Raw genomic sequence first — 20,602 nt, forward strand, 5'->3', positions numbered from 1 at the left:
GTATTTTCCCTTGGTCTTAAGTTTTTGCAAAATTGTATTTACCAAAACTATGAGTCCTGATCTTGCAAAATTTAAAAAATAAACCTCTACGTGGCTTCTGCTTTTGTTTTTTTTTTTAAATTCCCAAACTGTCCCCTTCTCGAACTAAACCAAAGTCGGCCCTCGTAATTCTACGTCCATTTTTGCTCAAACTTGCAGAGTCCTCTCTTTTTTTTTCTCTCTCAGAGCAAGCTCTTTCGGATTCCTCGATCGTGCGCCCATCAATCCGACCACCCATGACTCTGATGACTCCTCCACCGTTGGATGTAATTCCCTATTCCCTCCTCTCTCTTCAATTCAGTTTTGATCCCTAAGACCATTCGTTCTGTGGATCGCTACCGCGATGTTGTTCTTAATCGCTGTCCAATTTCCGCCGTGTCTGTGCTCCCATGCTTAGCTTATGGGGTTTCTAGTCACAGATCCGAGCACCGGGATTGACACTGTTTGTTTTTTATTTTGCAGCAACAGCAGCAGCAGCAGCAGCAGGAAGACGATGAGATGCTGGTCCCACACACCGACTTCCCCGAAGGTCCTCAGCCCATGGAAGGTAACGACTTGAAAACGCCCCTTTTTCCACTTTCTAAATTCTTCTTCTTCTTTTTTGTTTCTGGAGAATGTTGTCGGAATTTTGGAAGAGAATAGGAAACCCTGAGTTTTTCCTGTTCCGTTCCGATTTCGCGCTGACAGCTTGGTGATGTAGGCTTGATTCTTTTTATTTTGCCTTATAATGCCCGTGCGGCTGATAGTTTAACGCTCATCATTTTTTTACTTGTTTGGTTGCTAAGAAAGGTGAGGAATCGAAAGGAAAATGACAATATCTATTGATATATATTGTCAAGTTCTTTGGGATGCTATTCACCTCAATTCAATCCTATTTCATCATTTCTGGGTTATCCTACGAGTGCCGGAGAAATGATTGATGCACTGATGCTGATCATTTTAGGGTTTATGTTGGAATTTCGCTTTTTGTAATTTTTTTTTTCATTCGTTTGTACTTCTTGCTTACTTGGTGCAAATAATTTTTGCTGGGTGGCAAGTCCCCTGCTGGGGAATGGGGTTGGTATTTTTAACATCAAACTCAATCTCACTTATCAGGCACAATCAAGACAAGTGGTTGTATTCATTGCTCTTACGATATAATATTGGATATATGTAATATCTAATTGTTTCGACACTTCTCTTAGCTTATGAGTGGGGACTTCGTGTCTGATATTTTTGCTCAATTATTTTTAGTAGCACAAACAGAAACAGCAAATACAGTGGATACTCAGGCAGTGGATGATCCACCTTCGGCAAGGTTCACATGGACAATTGAGAATTTCTCAAGGCTTAATAACAAGAAGCTGTACTCTGACATTTTCTTTGTTGGAGGCTACAAATGGTATTTGAATGTCTTCTATTTATACATGTTTTTCATCTATACACACACTTTGTGTTTAAAAATGTTTGTTAACTGATGGTTATGGTCTTGTGCTTTCTCTTGAATACATCGTGCACTTTGGTTGCGCTTCTCTGTGCTTTTAATGAAAATAAATTTATGATCCTTGTTTAATTTCCCTTGACAGGCGGATACTAATCTTCCCCAAGGGGAACAATGTTGATCATTTGTCTATGTATCTAGACGTTGCAGATTCATCAACTTTGCCATATGGGTGGAGTAGATATGCCCAGTTCAGCTTGTCTGTTATCAATCAAATTCATAATAAGTACTCAATTAGAAAAGGTACTCTGTCCATTATTTTCCTTAATGAAAATGACTATTATTATTTTTTTTTTTTGCGGGGGCATAAAATTTGGCACTAGTATACTTTTACATTTTACGATATTACAGTACAGTTGGTAAATGCCCTTGAAGTCTTTACTGTAATTCCGTGTGTATTTCTTTCCATTTCTGCTCTTTAAATTGTCATTTCTTGGACATGTCTGTATATAACTTATGTACTTGGTCTCTTTTTATTTATGAAAACAAAATGTCAATTGTTTAACTAAAGAAGCGAGCACCCTTGGTTACGGTGATTTTAGCAAGTTACACAATTTTTCTGGCAAATTAAAAAGACCTATTTGTGTTAGATAATGAATATTTTGAGAATTAATTTTGATTAGCGATCCTCCCCTTCAGTAGGGTTGTGCCTTTTTGGTTCCAATTTTTTTACGCGTTGATAATGACCATCCTTTTGCCCTTTGCAGAAACACAACACCAGTTCAATGCACGTGAGAGTGATTGGGGTTTCACTTCGTTCATGCCTCTTGGTGAATTGTATGACCCTAGTAGAGGTTATCTTGTGAACGATACTTGCATAGTTGAAGCTGATGTTGCCGTACGTAGGGTTGTTGATTACTGGTCACATGATTCCAAGAAGGAAACTGGTTATGTTGGACTTAAAAACCAAGGAGCTACATGCTACATGAATTCTCTTCTTCAGACACTCTACCATATTCCTTACTTCAGAAAGGTTAGCATTTTTTATCCTTTTACCTTGTCTCATTGCTTCTATTTGACAAAGAGGCTTCATATATATGATTGTCTATTCCAGGCTGTGTATCATATGCCAACTACTGAGAATGATATGCCATCTGGAAGCATTCCTCTGGCTCTGCAGAGTTTATTCTACAAGCTCCAGTACAGTGACACTAGTGTAGCAACAAAAGAGTTGACAAAGTCTTTTGGATGGGACACATATGATTCATTCATGCAGCATGATGTACAAGAACTTAATAGGGTCCTTTGTGAGAAGCTTGAAGATAAAATGAAGGTACATAGAGGTTTCAGTGTGTTTAACTTTTGCATTTTTCTGATATGTTTGCTCTGGAAGTGATCTAAATTAGGTTTGTTTTATTGATCCAGGGAACTGTCGTGGAGGGTACAATACAACAGTTATTTGAAGGGCACCATATGAATTATATTGAATGCATCAATGTGGACTATAAATCAACGAGAAAAGAATCATTTTATGGTACATATTTAAGGTTATTGTGGTTTACTTTACATCAGAGATGGATTTATGTGCCTTACGAAATTTATATATGTATAGATCTTCAGCTTGATGTAAAAGGCTGTCGTGATGTGTATGCTTCTTTTGACAAATATGTGGAGGTGGAACGTCTTGAGGGTGACAATAAGTATCATGCCGAACAATATGGTTTACAGGTAAATTCCTCTTACACAAGTGGACCAAGATTGTTATAGATATTATCTTCTGGTTTCTATGAGAATTTATGCTTTTAGTAACTCTTCTTTATGTCCATTCACCTCTATTCTTCTTTATGTTCCCTTGGATTTCTCTAAATGTACCCCGTATTTGTTTTTTTTTTCTTGTCAAAGGCTTAACTTATAAAAAAAAATTATTTTTGTTTTTCTTTATTGGATGCCTAATCCAGAGGTGTTTTTGCTTGAACGTCTACTTCTTTAGTATGGTTTTAAAGAAACTTTTCTACATTTGACCTTTCAGGATGCTAGGAAAGGTGTTTTGTTCATTGATTTTCCGCCTGTCCTCCAACTTCAGCTAAAAAGATTTGAGTATGACTTTATGCGAGATACCATGGTAAAGGTGAGTTGCAGAGTGGATCCATTATTTTTTTTTACCGTCATTGCATATTTGAAGAATTTCTATGTATGCTTTGCATCTTTAATCTTGGTTGATTGGCAGAGCTTTTGACTTTATTTGAAATATGCTAGGATAAACGAAACCTTATAATTTTGGATTCCATATATGGGTTTTCTTTCTTCTCATATTTTTGTTCATTTTCCTTTAAAGGCCTGTTATTATAATCATCTGTTCACTGATTTTTTTGACAAGTATCATCTGTTCCACTGATTGCCAACAGATAAATGACCGATATGAGTTCCCGTTGCAACTTGATCTTGATAGAGAGAATGGAAAATACCTATCGCCTGATGCAGACAGGAGTGTTCGCAACCTTTACACTCTTCACAGGTATTAATAATCTTCTGTTGGATGCCATCGACTAGTAACATAGGTTGTATGTACTGCATTTTGTATCTAGGTAACTGTAAATAGTGAGGAGTGGGGCGCTGCTTAAGCATGGAAATATTTGTATGGAGCACAGACAGAAATGAGACATGGTGACAAGGCAAATTCTGAAAATATAGGAACACAGCAGGGCCATGTGTGTATATGTCAATTCAGTTTCACTCCTTTAATTTAAAATTTAAAATTCTGATAGAATGGAGTGACGGCATATTTAATAAAAACCATTCCACAAACCCTAATTTTCCATACAAAAATTGAAATGTAATTCATATTTTTACCAATTCTTAATATTTATCTAGAACACTACAATGAAAACAAGAGTCAATGCACAATGTGGAGGGGGTCAACCTTTTTTTCAAAGCAAACGAAATAGAAATAACTAGAGCTTTGAAGATTGGGAGCACTCTGTAGATAAGTTTAGAAGTTTCTTTTTTCACACCTTATTTCTTTGGGCTTGTTATTGTACTCAATTGATCTGGCTTTCATTTCTTTCTTGTATCATTTTCAAGCTCCTAACTTGTAACTAGGTGTTCTCTTTCATATACACCCTGTGTATTTGGGCAACGCCTATTTACTTGATTCAATAAAATTTTATTTTACTTATAAAAAAGGGGGGCATGGTTGCCATTTTCTCACTTGCTCTTCTGTAGTGTTTCATATAATTTATGTGTTCTATGTCAAGATGTTTGGCCATTTTCTCCCTTTCTCCTCTTGACCATTTTTATGATGAGTTAAACTAGTCAATGATCAAATGAGTTGTTGCTTGATTACACGGGTTGTATACATGAGAAACACTGATCCACAATACGAAAAAGAAAATTGACTTCCTGAAACATGAAAAAGAAAAACCAAAATGAGCACACATACAATGATAAAGGGTTTTAAAGAAGAAATTCCTTAAGGTCCACCCGTCTTCTCCTTATCCTCAAAGCTCTGGTTCTCTCTCTCTCTCTCTCTCTACCAATATGCACCATTACAAACAACCTGAGATGAACAAGGTTTATTTGAAACATTCTTCAGGCAGAAGAATGAGAAGGGTACTGTTTGAAAGATCGTTGACTTATGCAAAGTGTTTTGGACTTTTTAATACATGCTCTTGGTAATGGTTGGACACCAGATGAAGGTTTTCACGAATTATTTTATGCTGGGTAATTATTTTTGTTGGGTAATTACTTAACATCTGACCACAATGCTATGCCTATCCCCTAACCATATTTAACATTCTCTTTTCAATATAAGAGTGGAGACATGTCTAGTCATCTTCGTTGTGGTATGCCTATCTTTGTCATTAGATTGTGATGGTCATACCATATCATATTTTGGTGACTGCTATCCTTGTGGGATTTTTCTTTAATGACCTGTTCCAGTGGGGTGATTTATTTAGTGACCACAATTTCTCTTGGTACCTATATGTAAATTTTCCTGGAAGAACTGGAGAAGAGTACAGTGTTGATCCATTTTTCCGTTGCTGTTGCTGTTTTTGGCTATATGCATACTATTTGATTTGATGGATTTGCAAATTGTAAATATCCACTATTTTTGTTTGTAGTGTTCTGGTTCACAGTGGCGGGGTGCATGGTGGACACTACTATGCTTTTATCCGGCCAACCCTATCTGATCAGTGGTAATGCATAATATTCCAAAATCTTTTCTTGCTTTTAATTACTTTTTGTTAGTTATTAGTCTTTTGCCATGTATACATATTTATACTATCAAGTGTTGAATGTTCTCTGAAATGCCATCAAGTTTATGGATTTTTTATGCTTCCTGAGTTAAGGAAGTTTACAACTGTAGGAAGACTCAACATCATTACCATTCTACTTTTTCCTATTGAGCTATTTTCTGACTTTTAAGTAGTTTCTTTCTTCATGATTTGGACATGAAGTACCTATCAAAAAAAGAAAAAAATGGACATGGAAGTGACTAGTGGGTAATTGAAAGCCATGCTCATATTTTTTGACATGTAGTCAAGTTGCTCTTTTTTTCCTTTTCTTTTCTGTCTAGAATCCACCCCAATTTAATTTATGCCTCGATGCTTTTCTTGTGTTTTAATATTTTGATATTGTGCAATTTATCGTTTTAGGTTTAAATTCGATGATGAACGAGTGACAAAGGAAGATGTGAAGAGGGCATTAGAGGAACAGTATGGTGGTGAGGAAGAGGTAATAATTTTCTGCCTATTTATGTAGTTTTCTACTAATTTTATCTTTTATTGATTTTCTAATTGACGCCTTCTGTTCTCTGCTACATGCAACAGTTGCCACCGACAAATCCTGGGTTCAACAACTCTCCATTTAAGTTCACTAAATATTCAAATGCATACATGCTTGTTTATATACGTGAAAGTGACAAGGATAAAATAATTTGTAATGTGGATGAGAAGGACATTGCAGAACATCTCAGGGTAAACCCAATCCGACAACTATTGTTACTCTTACCTTATATACTCATTACTGTCGTAAAATCTCTTGTGCTTTAAACATCCCATTCAGATAAGGTTAAAGAAGGAACAAGAAGAAAAAGAGCAAAAAAGAAAGGAAAAAGCAGAGGCACACCTGTATACTATCATAAAGGTTACAACTTTTGTAATCTCCTGTGTGTGTGCTTATGTGTAGACTGCCTTTCTCTCTATGTCATGTGTCTGGTTGATTATTGGCTTTAGGTTGCACGTAATGAAGACCTACTCGAACAGATTGGAAGGGATATATATTTTGACCTTGTGGATCATGAAAAAGTACATAGTTTTCGCATTCAAAAGCAAATGCCCTTTAATGTCTTCAAGGTACTCTCATCTGCTGTTTTACCTTCAGTATTTAAAAAGATAATTTGTTTCCATTTACTGTAACATCATTTAGCATCATATTTAAGCTAGCTGTGGGATATTTGAATATTTGTGGGTGAGTATGCACCACTAACTTGTGTTATTCCCCATACTTGATTTTGAAACTTTTTCTGGAATGAATGATGATCATTCTATTCACATGACTAGGTGTTACTCTTGCATATGTCCCTTGTACTTGGGATTTGCCTATTTCCATCAATAAAACTTGTTTGCTGATAATAAAAAAAATTATATTCAAGATGGAGGTTGGGGATTTCAGTCGATCATTGTTGTTGAATTTGTTGAATTGGGGTTTATTATATCATTTGGTAAAGAAGTGCGATCTTTGTACATATACGTGTGTGTGTGTGTGTGTACATATTGGAATATCAATTTTCAGAATAATGCATCTAGTGTGAGGATCCAACTGCAGTCTACATAAATGCGCTACTGGTTGGGATTGGGATAATCACACAAATAGTTTCATTGAAATTTATCTTTTGCTATATCAAATCCTTTTATTTTCTTTCACCTTGGGACTGAGTAAAACTTCCTTCTTGTATCATCAAATCATTGCGTTGGACAAAATTTACCAAAGCTAGAATAGTATGCTCTTCTAGTATCTATTACTAGTACAATTTTTTTTCCACAGCATCTAGTTAAGGGATAATGCACCAAATATCAGTTGTCTTTGAAACTAAGCCCAATGGATATACCTTCATTAAATATCTGTTGGTCTTACTTATTACATATGACTTCTAGTATAAGTGGATTTTTGCTCTTTGTTATCATGATGCTGTTTATCTGTGGAACTTGCTAGAACACCGATAGTAACATTTTTTTTTGTTCTTCTCATTCAATTGTACCGTTGCAATTTGCAAATGTAATTTTTCTTGATTACCTCTATACCTGCTATACAACTATGTTCAAGGCTGACTGTAATAATATATTCTTTGATACTCTAATTATTAAACTATCTTAATTTTTTTTTGTGTTATGTTTTTTATTTATTATAAATATTATATTTTTCTCAGGAAGAAGTTGCCAAGGAGTTTGGAATACCCGTTCAGTTTCAACGTTTCTGGTTTTGGGCAAAGCGCCAAAACCATACATACCGGCCAAATCGACCACTGACACCTCAGGAGGAAGTGCAATCTGTAAGTCCTTGTTTACTTTTACATCCATATGTCGTATATTACACCTAGTAATGTTGTCTGAGTTGTGATTGTTTGTATATTCACCGTTTCACCTTTTTATCTGCTTAACGAATTATGATCAACTTTGAATGCATCAAATATCAAAGAAGGAAGCCTTGTATCTTTAGACACTCATGCATAGGTGTTGTTCTTGTGTATGTCTGGTGTACTTGGCTTCACTTATTTTAATAAAATTCTTATTTACTGATCAGAAAAAATGAAAGAATGAAGAAATGTCTGGCTGAAATTCCTCTTTTCAGGGCTTGAATGAGGTGGACATAGTGCTATTTGAATCTTATTAATAAACTTCTCATAGACCGATAAGATGTCTAATTGACGGAGGAAAGACACTTCAGTACGTACATGGGAGAACGATGGAGATATATGAAGTTGTACCAATTGTCATGGGATAAAGTTTGCCAAAACTTGAAATCAACTGAAATGGAAATTAATTTTTACTTGTAACTTTAAAGGTGGAAATATGGACAATCCAGAAAGACCTCCATATGGTCTGTGTGTGTGAAAGGATTTGACAAGGTAAGCTATAATGGTATATGATGAGATATAAAAATGAAATTTTAAGTTATTTTTTAATGTTGTTGTAATTAAGAATTTGTGCAAAAAAGACTTAGCTAGCGTATGAGCAGGCTGCTGCAAGTGAATTCCTTATCACAAGGTCTACATCGAATATCAAGATTGAGGATCTATTTATTTTTTGCATTGGTAATAAAAAAAACACACTTGTCATTGTTCATTGATGAGATTAGTAAAATCTTTTTAAGATAGTGTCACATGATGCAGGATGATATCCATTTACTTGAAAACAGATCAGGGTTTAGCCTTTAGTTGGAATTATGGAGAAATACATGATCTAGGGTATAGGGTAAGGAGAACTACCATTATGCAAAGTTTTTAATATGGTAAGAAAAAGTGGCAATGGGATAATGAAAATGAATTGTGAAGTATGTTTTTTCGGTCAATCATTTAGAAAGGTGGTATACTTGAAAAGTGGTGTTTATTTTTTTTACACCCTCGGTTGATCATAGTAGACTGGTGCTGCATGTGTAAGAAAAGTGGTGAGACTGGATCATCTTCTACTGCATTGCAAGGATGCTAGAGAGCTATGGGATGATGCATTCTGCAAGTTAGAGCTAGCTTGGGTCATGCCTGCCGCAGTGGTTGAGTTCTTGGCCAGCTGGACAAATCTAAGAGGAGCCCCCCAAATCACATGTGGAAAATGGTGCCTATTTGCATCTTGTGGTGCATATGGAAGGAGCGAAATGACCGGGTGTTTGAAGACAAAGAACGCTCTATAGAGGAACTTTATCACTTTTTGTTAGAACATTACTTTTTATGGGTCATAGCTGTAGATTTTAATGGCCTTGGCATTCATGACTTTCTTGTTTCTTTTTCTTCTTCTTCCTAGATAGGCGCTAACTTGTGTACACCTTGTTGTGTACTTGGATTAAGCCTATTCTTATTAATACAATCGTTTACTTATAATTTTTTTTTAATTTTTTATTTTTACACCCCCGGTTTGGACTGGGTATAGGAAGGTGGTGAATGAGATCTCACATTGCTTAGGCGGGAGAAGTTCTTGCCGTCTATAATGAACTCAAGGAACTCTAGTTGTAACTTTTTTTTTTTTTTTTTTTGGTTTTATAAGCAATGCTCTAGTTGTAAACTTGACTAGTCCTTTTGGAGCATGAGTTTGGATGTGACTTGAGCTTTCCTTGGATTGTTATAAATGGTGTCAAAGCCAAAACCAACTAGAAGAGTGGGACTTAACCGTGCCACCTATGATAGAATAGCTTGACAAGGATGCCATGGATTTAAGTGGGGGAGATTGTAATAGTCCGGATTTACGGATTTAGTATAAGAAGGTTGTGAATGGGATCCTACATTGCTTAGGGTATATCATTTACTTCTTCACTGTGAGGTTGTTAGGGCTTTCTGGGATGATTTAATTGATAGGGTGGGGATAGCACAGGTAATGCCGGGAGGGTGGTTGATCTTCTCGCTAGCTGGTGTCTTTATGGCGTTTAGCAGATTACAGCAATTTAAAGGAGGGTCCCCATTTGCCTACTATGGTGTATTTAGAAGGAATGAAAGGACTGGACTTTTGAAGATGAAGAGTGTTCAGTGGAGGAGCTTAGAAGTCCTTTTTTTTCAAAACGTTATTTCTTTGGGCAATGATTATAGATTTTAATGGTCTTAATGTTCATGAGTTCCTTGTATCTATTTCTTCCTCCTCTTCTTAACTAGGTTTTTTTTTTTTTTTTTTATATCGGCAATCAAGAAGTTTGATTCATAAGAATAGGCAAAGCCCAAGCACATAGGGAGTATACATGAGAATTACCTAACTAGAGTTTACAATTGATAGCAAAAAGTCATGGACATTTAGTCTGTTACAAACAATGGCCTCCACCCATAAGAACAATGTTTGAAAGAAGAAGACTTTCAGCTCCTCCATTGTCCTCTTGCGGTCTTCGAAGCTTCTATCATTTCAGCTCCTTTTCTTAACTAGTCGTCTTCTCTTGCATATGAATTGTGTACTAGGGTTTTGCTGAGATTGCTATCAATAAATTTCTTTCTTATAAAAAAATAGATAAATAGTGAGCTCAAGGAGCTCCAATTCTAACCTTGCCTAATGCTTTTGGACTGTAAGCCTAGATGTGGTGGCTTGAGCTTTCCTTGAATTTTTCTTGGGTCGTTACATAAAGTTTTATTTTGCTTCTTAATAGTTTTGTGGTTATCTTAGCTTGTTGATGGCATGCAAATCTGTTTAATTTTGCACTTTGCTTAAGTAGGGCATATTCTGACTTTGTAATTGACAGTTGATTGGATGAATATATACTTATTTTACTTATAAAAAAAAAAAATTTGCACTTTGCTGTATTGTAGGTTGGACAGTTGAGAGAAGTTTCCAATAAGGCAAATAATGCAGAGCTAAAGTTATTCCTAGAAGTAGAGCTTGGGCAGGTAATGCCGTCTTTCCTATTGTAGGTTTGACTGTTGATGGCATGCATCTCTTTCTCTTTGTGCTGTGCCGTGACCAACCTATTATCATTCAGGATTTGAAGTCTGTTCCTCCTCCTGAAAAGACTAAAGAAGATATTCTTCTATTCTTTAAGCTTTATGAACCTTTGAAGGAGATGCTCCAGTAATTACTCTTTCCTTTTCCCTCCTTGTTAGAATTGCATCAGGCACCTCATCTCATGCTTTTCTTCTATGATGCCAGATATGTTGGGAGGTTGTTTGTCAAGGGTAGTGGTAAGCCAGTCGAAATATTGGCAAAATTAAATGAAATGGCTGGCTTCAGTCCTGATGAAGAAATTGAAATCTACGAGGTTAGCTTGATTACTTTGGTCATTTGTTCGATTTCTCTTATTTGCTTATCATAGTGTATTGTTTAGTTTCTTCAGTTAGCTTAACAATACTCTTTGATATTCAGGAAATAAAGTTTGAACCTAATATCATGTGCGAACGCATTGACAAGAAGGCCACTTTTCGTGCTAGTCAGGTAAATTTCATTGATGACTATTTTCAGATATTTTACTTTGAGTTGTCATATGTATTTATAGAAAAATTCTATTTGCAGTCCCCATTTGGGGACTGCATGTGCAAACCCTTCATTAAATGGAAAAAAGTACCATTTTGAGAAGGATATTATTGTAATTATAAAAGATTTAGAGACAAAATTGACTAAGCTTGCACATGCAGTCCCCAAATGAGGACTGTACGTAGCATTGCTTGTATTTATATAGCTTTTAATCTCCTTAACTTTGCTCTAGAGTTGTTCTCTGTTGCAAATTACCACCCTATTTTTCTATGGTCTTCATTTGCATTTTTCAGCTCGAAGATGGCGACATCATTTGCTTTCAGAAATCCCCTCAAGTTGGAAGCAGTGATCAATTTCGCTATCCAGATGTTCCTTCTTTCTTGGAATATGTTCATAATCGTCAGGTATAGAGTGAACCCTTTTGATGTGGAAATTAGGATCTCTATGTTTTATTATACTTATTGAGCTTCTGCATAGTTGTGGGTAAACAGTCTTTGCACCAGTCTGAGTACTGGTTTTTATAGAAAATATTACGGGGAGAAACCCTAAATTTGTTAAAAAGAACATCTTAATTAAAATTATACCTTAAAGGAGTCCAAGTAACATATGATGACAAAGATAATACTTTGAGATCTTCCACAAGACTATTTAATAATCCTTGTCCTGTCAGCAGAACTAGTATACAGTGGTTTCTGGTCAATCATTTGACTCATACTTGACCAATTATAGAGTCAGGTTTGGCTCACCCATCAAATATATATTTTTTCCAACTATGTTTAGTTCAAGTGGATTTAGGCAGATTGGCAGAAAGAGAATATATGAGGAAGGTTCAGTATATCTTCATTTTCTTGTCAAGTTCACGTTACATTATGGTCTGTGCACTGCAAGAATTTTGAGATATTCTTCTATAAGAATTTTGAACGAACTTAAAACCTGTGCTCCAAGTTCATGTATTGTCGCTAGTACAATATTTCTTTTTATAGGTAATCAAGAAGTTTTATTCATAAGAAGAGAAGGCATGGCCTAAGTACAGTCACTAGTACAATATTTCAAGTAGAGAAAATTGGAAAATGCAAGCATCTTTACTATTATATTTTTTCTAACTTTTATTAATTGAATATAACTAACCCTTAGGGGTTGGCTCAAGTGGTAAAGGCCTTGGGCTTGGGGGTATGCTCCCCCAGGTCTAAAGTTCAAATCCCCTTGGGTGCAAACAATCTCTAGGGGCCATCAGACTGGAGGATTTTTCTTTTGAATTACCCGAGGTGCACTTGCGGGAAACTCCTTGCCAAGGGCCTGTGCACCCCCGGGATTAGTCGGGATGCTGTTCCTGGACACCCGGTGCCAATAAAAAAAAAAAGAAGTTAATTGAATATAACTTTGACTCTGATTTCTAAATAATAATCAACAGGTTGTTCGCTTTCGATCTCTGGAGAAACCAAAGGAGGATGAATTCTGTCTTGAGTTGTAAGTTGGTCCTACACAACTGTTCTGCAGTTGCTCTTTATTGGGTGAATCACGGTTATTTTTGTTTTGGTGAATGGTGTGAATCAGTTTGTTAAAGTATAGGGGATGTTTGGCAGCTGAAATCCCCTATAAAGGAAGTGGGGATTTTTCTGTAAAAAATGTTTTCATTCTCTAACATTCAAACATCTACAGTATAAAACTCAAGATTTTAAAAAAATGCAGAAACATAAAACCATCTTCCAAATAGTACTTTAGAAAATTTAAAAATTGAAAGAAAAAGCAGCCGTCCCTCTAAAGTCATGGGAGTTTTAGTAAAAAATGTTTTCATTCACAAACATACAAACATCTACATAAACTTGTATATCTTGATTATCTTTTATGTAATTTTCTAGGTCAAAAAACCATAACTATGATGATGTTGTGGAAAGAGTAGCTCAACATCTTGGCTTGGAAGATCCGTCAAAAATCAGGCTCACATCACATAACTGTTATTCCCAACAACCTAAACCCCAGCCTATTAAATATCGAGGAGTGGAGCATTTATCTGACATGCTGGTCCACTACAATCAGGTAATTTATCACATGGATGTTTTTCTATGTTGGACTTGTTACCTTCGTAACGTCTCTACTTAATGTGTTCCAGTGGCTGATAAAGAATTTGTTCTTTTTTCCTTCTTAGAGTTCTGACATTCTATATTATGAAGTATTGGATATCCCTCTGCCAGAATTGCAAGGCCTAAAAACATTAAAAGTTGCTTTTCATCATGCTACCAAGGATGAAGTGAGTACGGATGCTGGTCAATTCTCTTGAATAGTTATTCTTTTATTGCATTATGTTAAGCTTTATGCCACTCAATGTACTACTGTTCTGTTGTTAGGTTGTAATTCATACTATTAGATTACCAAAGCAGAGCACTGTGGGAGATGTTATTAATGACCTAAAGACAAAGGTAACTTTCAACTCTTCTACAAAACTGTGATGCCTGTTTCAATAGTAATTGCAGCTTCGCATTTGTGTATATATACTACCATAACATGCATTTCACCTCCTATTCAGAACATTTTATTTTTAATCTATAACAGTCATGTACCCTTTCCTAATTGTCGCTATGTACCAGATTTTTCTGCTTGCATTCATCAATAGAGATAATGAAAAACAATTACCTATTGTTGTGCCTTTACTTGGTACAGGTGGAGTTGTCTGATCCCAATGCAGAACTTAGATTGCTTGAAGTTTTCTATCACAAGATCTATAAGGTAATGGATATTTTTCCTTCTGAATAGAAATATCTAGTAGTGGGAAGGTGAATTACCTCCCTGGTGTACTTGGGCTATGCCTATTCATATTAATATAATCATTTACTTATCAAAACAAAAATTTACCTCCCTGGTATACTGGAATTAGGTTATAATTAATTTTGATATACCTTGTGCATCTCTTTATTTCTGATATGATTGTACAATTTCTTAGTTATTTTACATATTAAATTTTACATGTAACTAATGCAACTACAAGTTCTTTGTTCGAGTATTCAACCTTTAGTTTATAGATTCAAAGACGTAACCAACATCGGGTCTAGGTAGTGTAAAAGCAGAGAGCATAACCAACAATAGATATGATTAAATTACCAAGTCTATAATTGTTGGATCCCACAGATGGTGTTTAAAGCTTAAACATCTATTTGTTACTTATCAAAAAAATTCCATTATCGTTGGATGGTGCTCTTCCCATGATAGTGGGCATGGGTGGTTTCAGAGTTGATTTCCAGTCAACGTATTAAAGAAAATGTTGTCAGCTTTTACGTCTCTGCAATGCAATAAGCCAATAACTACCTCACTTGATGAGTGGAAAAGGGAGACTTCAAAATCCCTTCATTTCTTTCCTGGCCATAATATAGTAGCATACCTGTTTAGCTTAACCTAGGCTTTTTGCTCATTGGCTTAGTTGCAGACAAATTGGGTAGTTTCTTTTGGTGCTCCTGTTCTGTGGACCTGACCGACATATTTTATCTTCCTTCTTGTCAATAAACCTAAATCTGGTTTATCCCAATTCCTGTTCTTTCTTGAGCCAATGAGATAAAAAATTTATCATAATAAACTGAAGGAAAGTAAATTTTTTGTGGTGAAGTCTCAAGAGTAGACAGTTACCATAAGGTGGTTGTTTCTTTTGTGTGAAACAGAGTAAGAAAAGCCATTATAATTTTACCCCATAAAAACCATAGATTGACATTTTGATCTCGCATGCATGAATTCTTCCTGCACCTTGTAATCTGCCTCCTTCTATAGTTCACTGAAATCTCCCCAAGGCATCATCCTTGCAATTCTTACATGTGTATATTGTTTGTTTAATTCTACAACTGTTTATTTGCAGATTTTCCCCCTCAGTGAAAAGATCGAGAATATTAATGATCAATATTGGACATTACGTGCCGAGGAGGTAAGTGTACTTCTTTGCTAGGCAGGTAGATTAGTGGGTCATTGTGCTAATTTAGTGTGTGTGTTCCTTTTCTTTTATTGGTTGTTTTGAAGAATCTGATTCCTTGATCTGAGTTTTGCGAAACAGGACAAATATTGCATGCAGTGATATTCCCTGGCCCAGCCCTTGCCCCACTCCCCCTTGTTTGACATATGTTGGTCTTTGGAAATTCTTCTTATTAAAAAATGCAGAGGGTGTAGCCTATGTACACTGGATGTTTACAAGAGGAACACCTAGTTAGAGATGGAAAAAGATACAAGAAAATCATGAAAACTCAGCTCGCTAAAATCTATAGTGCTGCCCAAAAGAACAATGCTTTGAAAAGCAGAATTTCTATCATTCCCTCCAAATACATCCATCAAGTATATAGGGACCATCTTCTACTTGGCTGCAATTTGTGGACATACATATAACCCTCTCCAATTGGTGACGATGATTTACAGATTCTTTGTTCTTTTTGTATATATAGCACCAATCTGTAACAATGATACGGCGTTTCCTTAGATTTTTCATTGCGAGTATTTTCCCTAAGGAAGCTCTTCAAACAAAAAAAAGTTCTGTTAGCTGTGCCCTAGTCCATCAAATACTCCTTCAAGGAAAAGAGTTACTATCTTGATGCTTTAGGACCTGATATAATGATCAAACAGTGAGCACCCTTTTCTTGGAAGGTATCCAAAGATTCTTATCTGCACCTCCAGGACAAAATCTAGCGGTTTTTGGGAATTCTTCATGACAACATGTTTGATGTGAGGGACAGGTCTTGCCCTTGCCACTCCTTGGATGGATGGTTGGCAATATCCTTAGCTAGTCCATGAATCCAAAAGAAACAAACTCTAAAAGCATATGAATAACATGAAAATGCATGAGCGAGAGAGGCTGAGGGAGAGGGATATAAACACTAACCCAATGATAGACAACTGAATGATATTAAACATACGCCAAAAGAGGGCCGCCGCTTACCAAATAAAGCAACTTCTATGCTTTACGCACAGACCTTTTCAATCAAAACACGCCAACCATTATCTGAAGTGTAACTCTAGCTGTTGAGGGATATTATCAGTTGATCATTCGTCTCACCATTACACTACACATGCAACACCAGTCCACAGGATTGACAAGTTCATGTTAATGAGCCTGAATTCAGGCTTTAGCACAAGAGAATGATTGGTATGATAAGCTTGCTGTGAATGGCAGTATTGAGAATTTATCTTTATGTCTTCAGATAATTGCACCTGCCCTGTTCTCTCTTGTATCTCTCTTGGGGGTGATGAGAAAAATGCTTTTAATTTTATTTAATTATTGACTTGAGGCCATTGCAGATGTGATGCGTGCATATTGAAAAGCAACATCTCTATTACCTTCTCATTAGAACTAAATGGAAGAATATATATTTTTGTACCTTAAGACTGCTTGCCTTCTGTCTTGAATGAGTGAAGAAAATGATTAAATTCTACATTTAAACTAGAAGTATTAAATTACGAAGGGGTAGAGAGAATGAGAGGTTGGATGAAGCAGTGTACATGAGCATTTGAATAGAAGATGCAGCTGGCTTTTTAGGAAGTGGCCTAAGAAGTTGGATGCATGAGAGGAGAAAATGTGGGAAAGTGATGGAGAATGCTGGATGTTGGAAATTCCCAATCCTTACAAGATCATAGGAAAATTCTATGTACTATATCCGCTTGGACAGCTAAGTTACGCCTTGATCGAATTTCTGTTATCTAATTTATTTCTTAAGAAGCGTCTCTGTCTTGGTTGTGTTCTGGTATTCTAATCCTTGAGAAAAGAACATTGATTCTAAGACTAACTTGATGACCAATCCAGATTCTCATATTCATGACCTGAGATGTTCTTTTAAATGTAATTCCCTCTTAGTTTGTGTGTATGAGATTGGTGATATCACCTGATTTACCAGTGGCTGCCCAAATAGACTCAAATGGTATATCAAGTACTTTGTGTATGTTAGATAGCTGTTATCTAACCCTGATTTCTTGTTGCCACAGATTCCGGAAGAGGAGAAAAACCTTGGTCCTCATGATCGCTTAATTCATGTCTATCATTTTATGAAGGATACAGCTCAAAACCAGGTGGTGAGTACTTGTGGTTGACTCTGGGACACTGCCATTTTTCTCCAGTGTTATGAATCAATTTGTCACTTGGTTATCTGAGATTATATTATTCTTGCATTTATGTTTTTTCAGCTTCCTTTGTTATTGTTTTCTGTATCCAACAGCAGGTTCAAAATTTTGGGGAACCATTTTTCTTGGTTATCCACGAGGGTGAGACATTAGCTGAAGTTAAAGTACGTATTCAGAAAAAATTGCAAGTCCCTGATGAGGAGTTTTCTAAGGTAAGTTCTTCTTCATGCCCTCTCAGTGTGTGTCAATACTCGGGCACGAACTACCATGCACTTTGACCATTTTGCAGAAGACCATAAGCTCACTTTGCTGTTAAATGCCATCTCACTTTGACCCTCCTTCACTTTCTTGTTTCTGCACAGTGGAAGTTTGCATTTTTATCTTTAGGTCGTCCAGAGTATCTCCAAGATTCTGATATTGTGTCCAATCGGTTTCAGGTGTGTCTATCCTCTCTCTCTCTCTCTCTCTCTCATGTGCACATGCACTTCAACACTTAAAATGCTCACATTAATATCAATTTAAATTGGTGTTTAATTGTTATCTTTACTGTACTTTTCATTTCTCATTGTGCAGAGAAGGGATGTTTATGGGGCTTGGGAGCAGTATCTTGGGTTGGAACACACGGACAATGCTCCTAAGAGGTCATATGCAGCCAATCAGGTACATAATTTCCTGAGATCATGTTCCAATGTCTTTTTATCTTGTTAGGTTTGGAAAGTAAATATCACTCGAAAAGAAAGAAAAGAAAGATGACAAAACAATAAAGAGAATAAAATCTGCAGTAGACCTTTTCCAATGAGCAAGGAATCAACGCCTTGTGGGGAAAAAAATTAAGGAATTAACAAAGTCGTCAAATACCCACATTTCTTCTTTCACCTCTTACTCTGGCCTGTAGTGTAGAGCACTGGTAGTTATTGGGGGGGGGGGGGGGGGGGGGGGGGGGGGGGGGGTGGGAGGAGGACATTTCCTTCCTCTTCCCAAAGTAAGGATGGTGAAGATGATGTTGATATTTTTGTAGTATGAGCCTCTTGTGTTCACTTCTGGCTCAATTTTGCAGAATCGTCACACATTTGAGAAGCCAGTGAAAATCTACAATTAGATAAAAGGGATGTTTCTCCAGTTCGTTTGATGATCCAACTCCCGATGGAGTTGCTACTTTTGTGTAAAGAGTGATTGACGCACAATGGAAGCTTGCCAACAGTTTTTGCAAGAGTAATCATTGATCTTACATGTATAATTTTTTGTTGGAGGGCTGGGGAGTGGTTAGAAATGTTTAACCTTATATCTATTTTCTAGAGTTCCAAGACTTCTCTCCCTCTTGTAGGCACCCATTTCTTGGGTTAGTAGGTGTCATTTCATCTATATAATTCCATTGTAATCTAGTATATAAAGATTTTGGGGTGGGTGATGTACAGAGGGTATAGATGTGTCTTAGTGTTTAATTTCTCTTTTTATCTGATCATCCTGCTGTGTTTTTCCTAGATGCATAAGAGGATGAGGGGCATGTATAATATTCAGTTTGGCTTCGTGGATTTGTGCAAAAGGAAACAACCGAAACATCGCTCGCATGCGCCCCCTCCCCCCATCCCGAATTAACTAGAAGAATCCTATGTGATGCTTTTACCAATTCTTTTTTAAGTGGCTGTTTGTTTTTGTGGCCTAATCCATTCTCAACACGCTCTTATATTTTGCTTATGCACGCCTACACGTTTTTTTTTTTTTTTAAATGAAACTGAAAAATTCCTCTGGTTTACGCCTTTCTACAATATGGTTCTTGTGTTTCAAAAAAACTTGTCACATAAGATCGGTAGAGAGAATGGTTTTTAGATGTTATAGGAGCTATGATGCATCGAAGCATATCTTTGGCATATTCGGAAGGCATATGATAATTTAATAAATTGGATTGGAGAAATTCTTTCAACTTAATTTTGGTGGAAAGATGTCCTTAGTTAATTCTGAAGTGGTCTAAAGAGAAGAACCACTTGAGCTGAAGGTTAATAAACCTTGAAAAATTGGCCTCAAAAACCAAAATTGACCAACAAATCGAACTAGAAAAATAAAATAACATAAAGAAAAGAGTGCATATAAGATAGCAACCTAGAATCACTTATAGCTTGAGATTCGAACACCCGCTCGATGGAGTACTAAAATCTAAAAAGCCTCTCACCTCTTGTAAATTTAGGCACTTTGGCAAGTTCTTGGGTGACTGTCCTTAACACTCACAATCCACCACATAATTAAGTTTTTAGAGCTAAAATTTAAAAGCTAATGGAAATCTGATTCCACTTCCCTACCATATAAATAAGTTTGTAGCCTCTACCTTGAAAGAGTTATATTTATTTGAGTAATTTTACATACAGCTGTAAAGTGCGTAAATGCCGCGTAATCACTTTAAAAATAAGTGAGGTTTATTATTAAAAAATTTATTTTTTTTATATGAGTTTTATATTTTATTCATTTTTTTCAAAACGATTACGCAGTGGTTGTATAATTCACGGTTGTAAATATATTTTTTCTATTTGAAATGGAAAATGCTTGGATTTTAATTGTAGCCCAAATGTGCCCTCCTCTTGTATTTTATTCTATTTTTTACTTAATAGTTAAAGAAGTAATTATTAGTAAATTTGTAATTTTTTTTCTTAATAATTAAGAATGTTTAAAAAAATTATTAAAAAAAATCACAATCGTAGTTATGCGCATATTTGAAGTGCACACCTTATCATTGCCCATTTGAAATAACAACTTGAAAAAAGGAAAAAATCCGAAAAGGACAATTGAATTTATTGACACCTACTGATTTGGGTAAGATTAAGTTCATCGGCTATAGTTAGTACTACACGAAATAAACTCTGTGTGGTTGATTGCAGTTTTGCAGAAATCGAGAGAGAGAGAGAGAGAGAGAGAGAGAGAGCTC

General features: G+C 36.0%; 1 protein-coding gene across 4 annotated transcripts; it reads left to right on the top strand.

The window, feature by feature from the left end:
- The first annotated feature begins 147 nt into the window (after positions 1–147).
- LOC121240723 (ubiquitin C-terminal hydrolase 12-like) lies at positions 148–19,214 on the top strand. Of its 4 annotated transcripts, XR_005935598.1 has the most exons (33): positions 148–305; positions 502–586; positions 1,273–1,420; positions 1,605–1,762; positions 2,227–2,492; positions 2,574–2,792; positions 2,885–2,993; positions 3,072–3,187; positions 3,489–3,587; positions 3,865–3,974; positions 5,581–5,655; positions 6,115–6,193; positions 6,289–6,435; positions 6,524–6,604; positions 6,694–6,813; positions 7,887–8,009; positions 10,953–11,030; positions 11,123–11,211; positions 11,290–11,398; positions 11,503–11,571; positions 11,904–12,014; positions 13,022–13,077; positions 13,470–13,647; positions 13,757–13,858; positions 13,956–14,027; positions 14,269–14,334; positions 15,449–15,514; positions 17,554–17,640; positions 17,784–17,900; positions 18,051–18,125; positions 18,262–18,348; positions 18,746–18,900; positions 19,171–19,214. XR_005935598.1 is itself a non-coding variant. In XM_041138242.1 (32 exons), the coding sequence occupies exons 1-32, from the start codon at positions 276–278 to the stop codon at positions 18,785–18,787; spliced, it is 3,369 nt and encodes a 1,122-aa protein (XP_040994176.1). In that variant the 5' UTR covers positions 148–275; the 3' UTR covers positions 18,788–19,214. The 4 variants fall into 4 exon arrangements, 3 of the variants coding, with proteins under 3 accessions (XP_040994176.1, XP_040994178.1, XP_040994177.1); XM_041138242.1 differs by having other exon boundaries at positions 18,746–19,214; XM_041138244.1 differs by having other exon boundaries at positions 17,787–17,900; positions 18,746–19,214.
- The last annotated feature ends 1,388 nt before the right edge of the window (positions 19,215–20,602 follow it).

Source organism: Juglans microcarpa x Juglans regia, chromosome 7S, assembly GCF_004785595.1.
Source record: "Juglans microcarpa x Juglans regia isolate MS1-56 chromosome 7S, Jm3101_v1.0, whole genome shotgun sequence".
Taxonomy (NCBI): domain Eukaryota; kingdom Viridiplantae; phylum Streptophyta; class Magnoliopsida; order Fagales; family Juglandaceae; genus Juglans; species Juglans microcarpa x Juglans regia.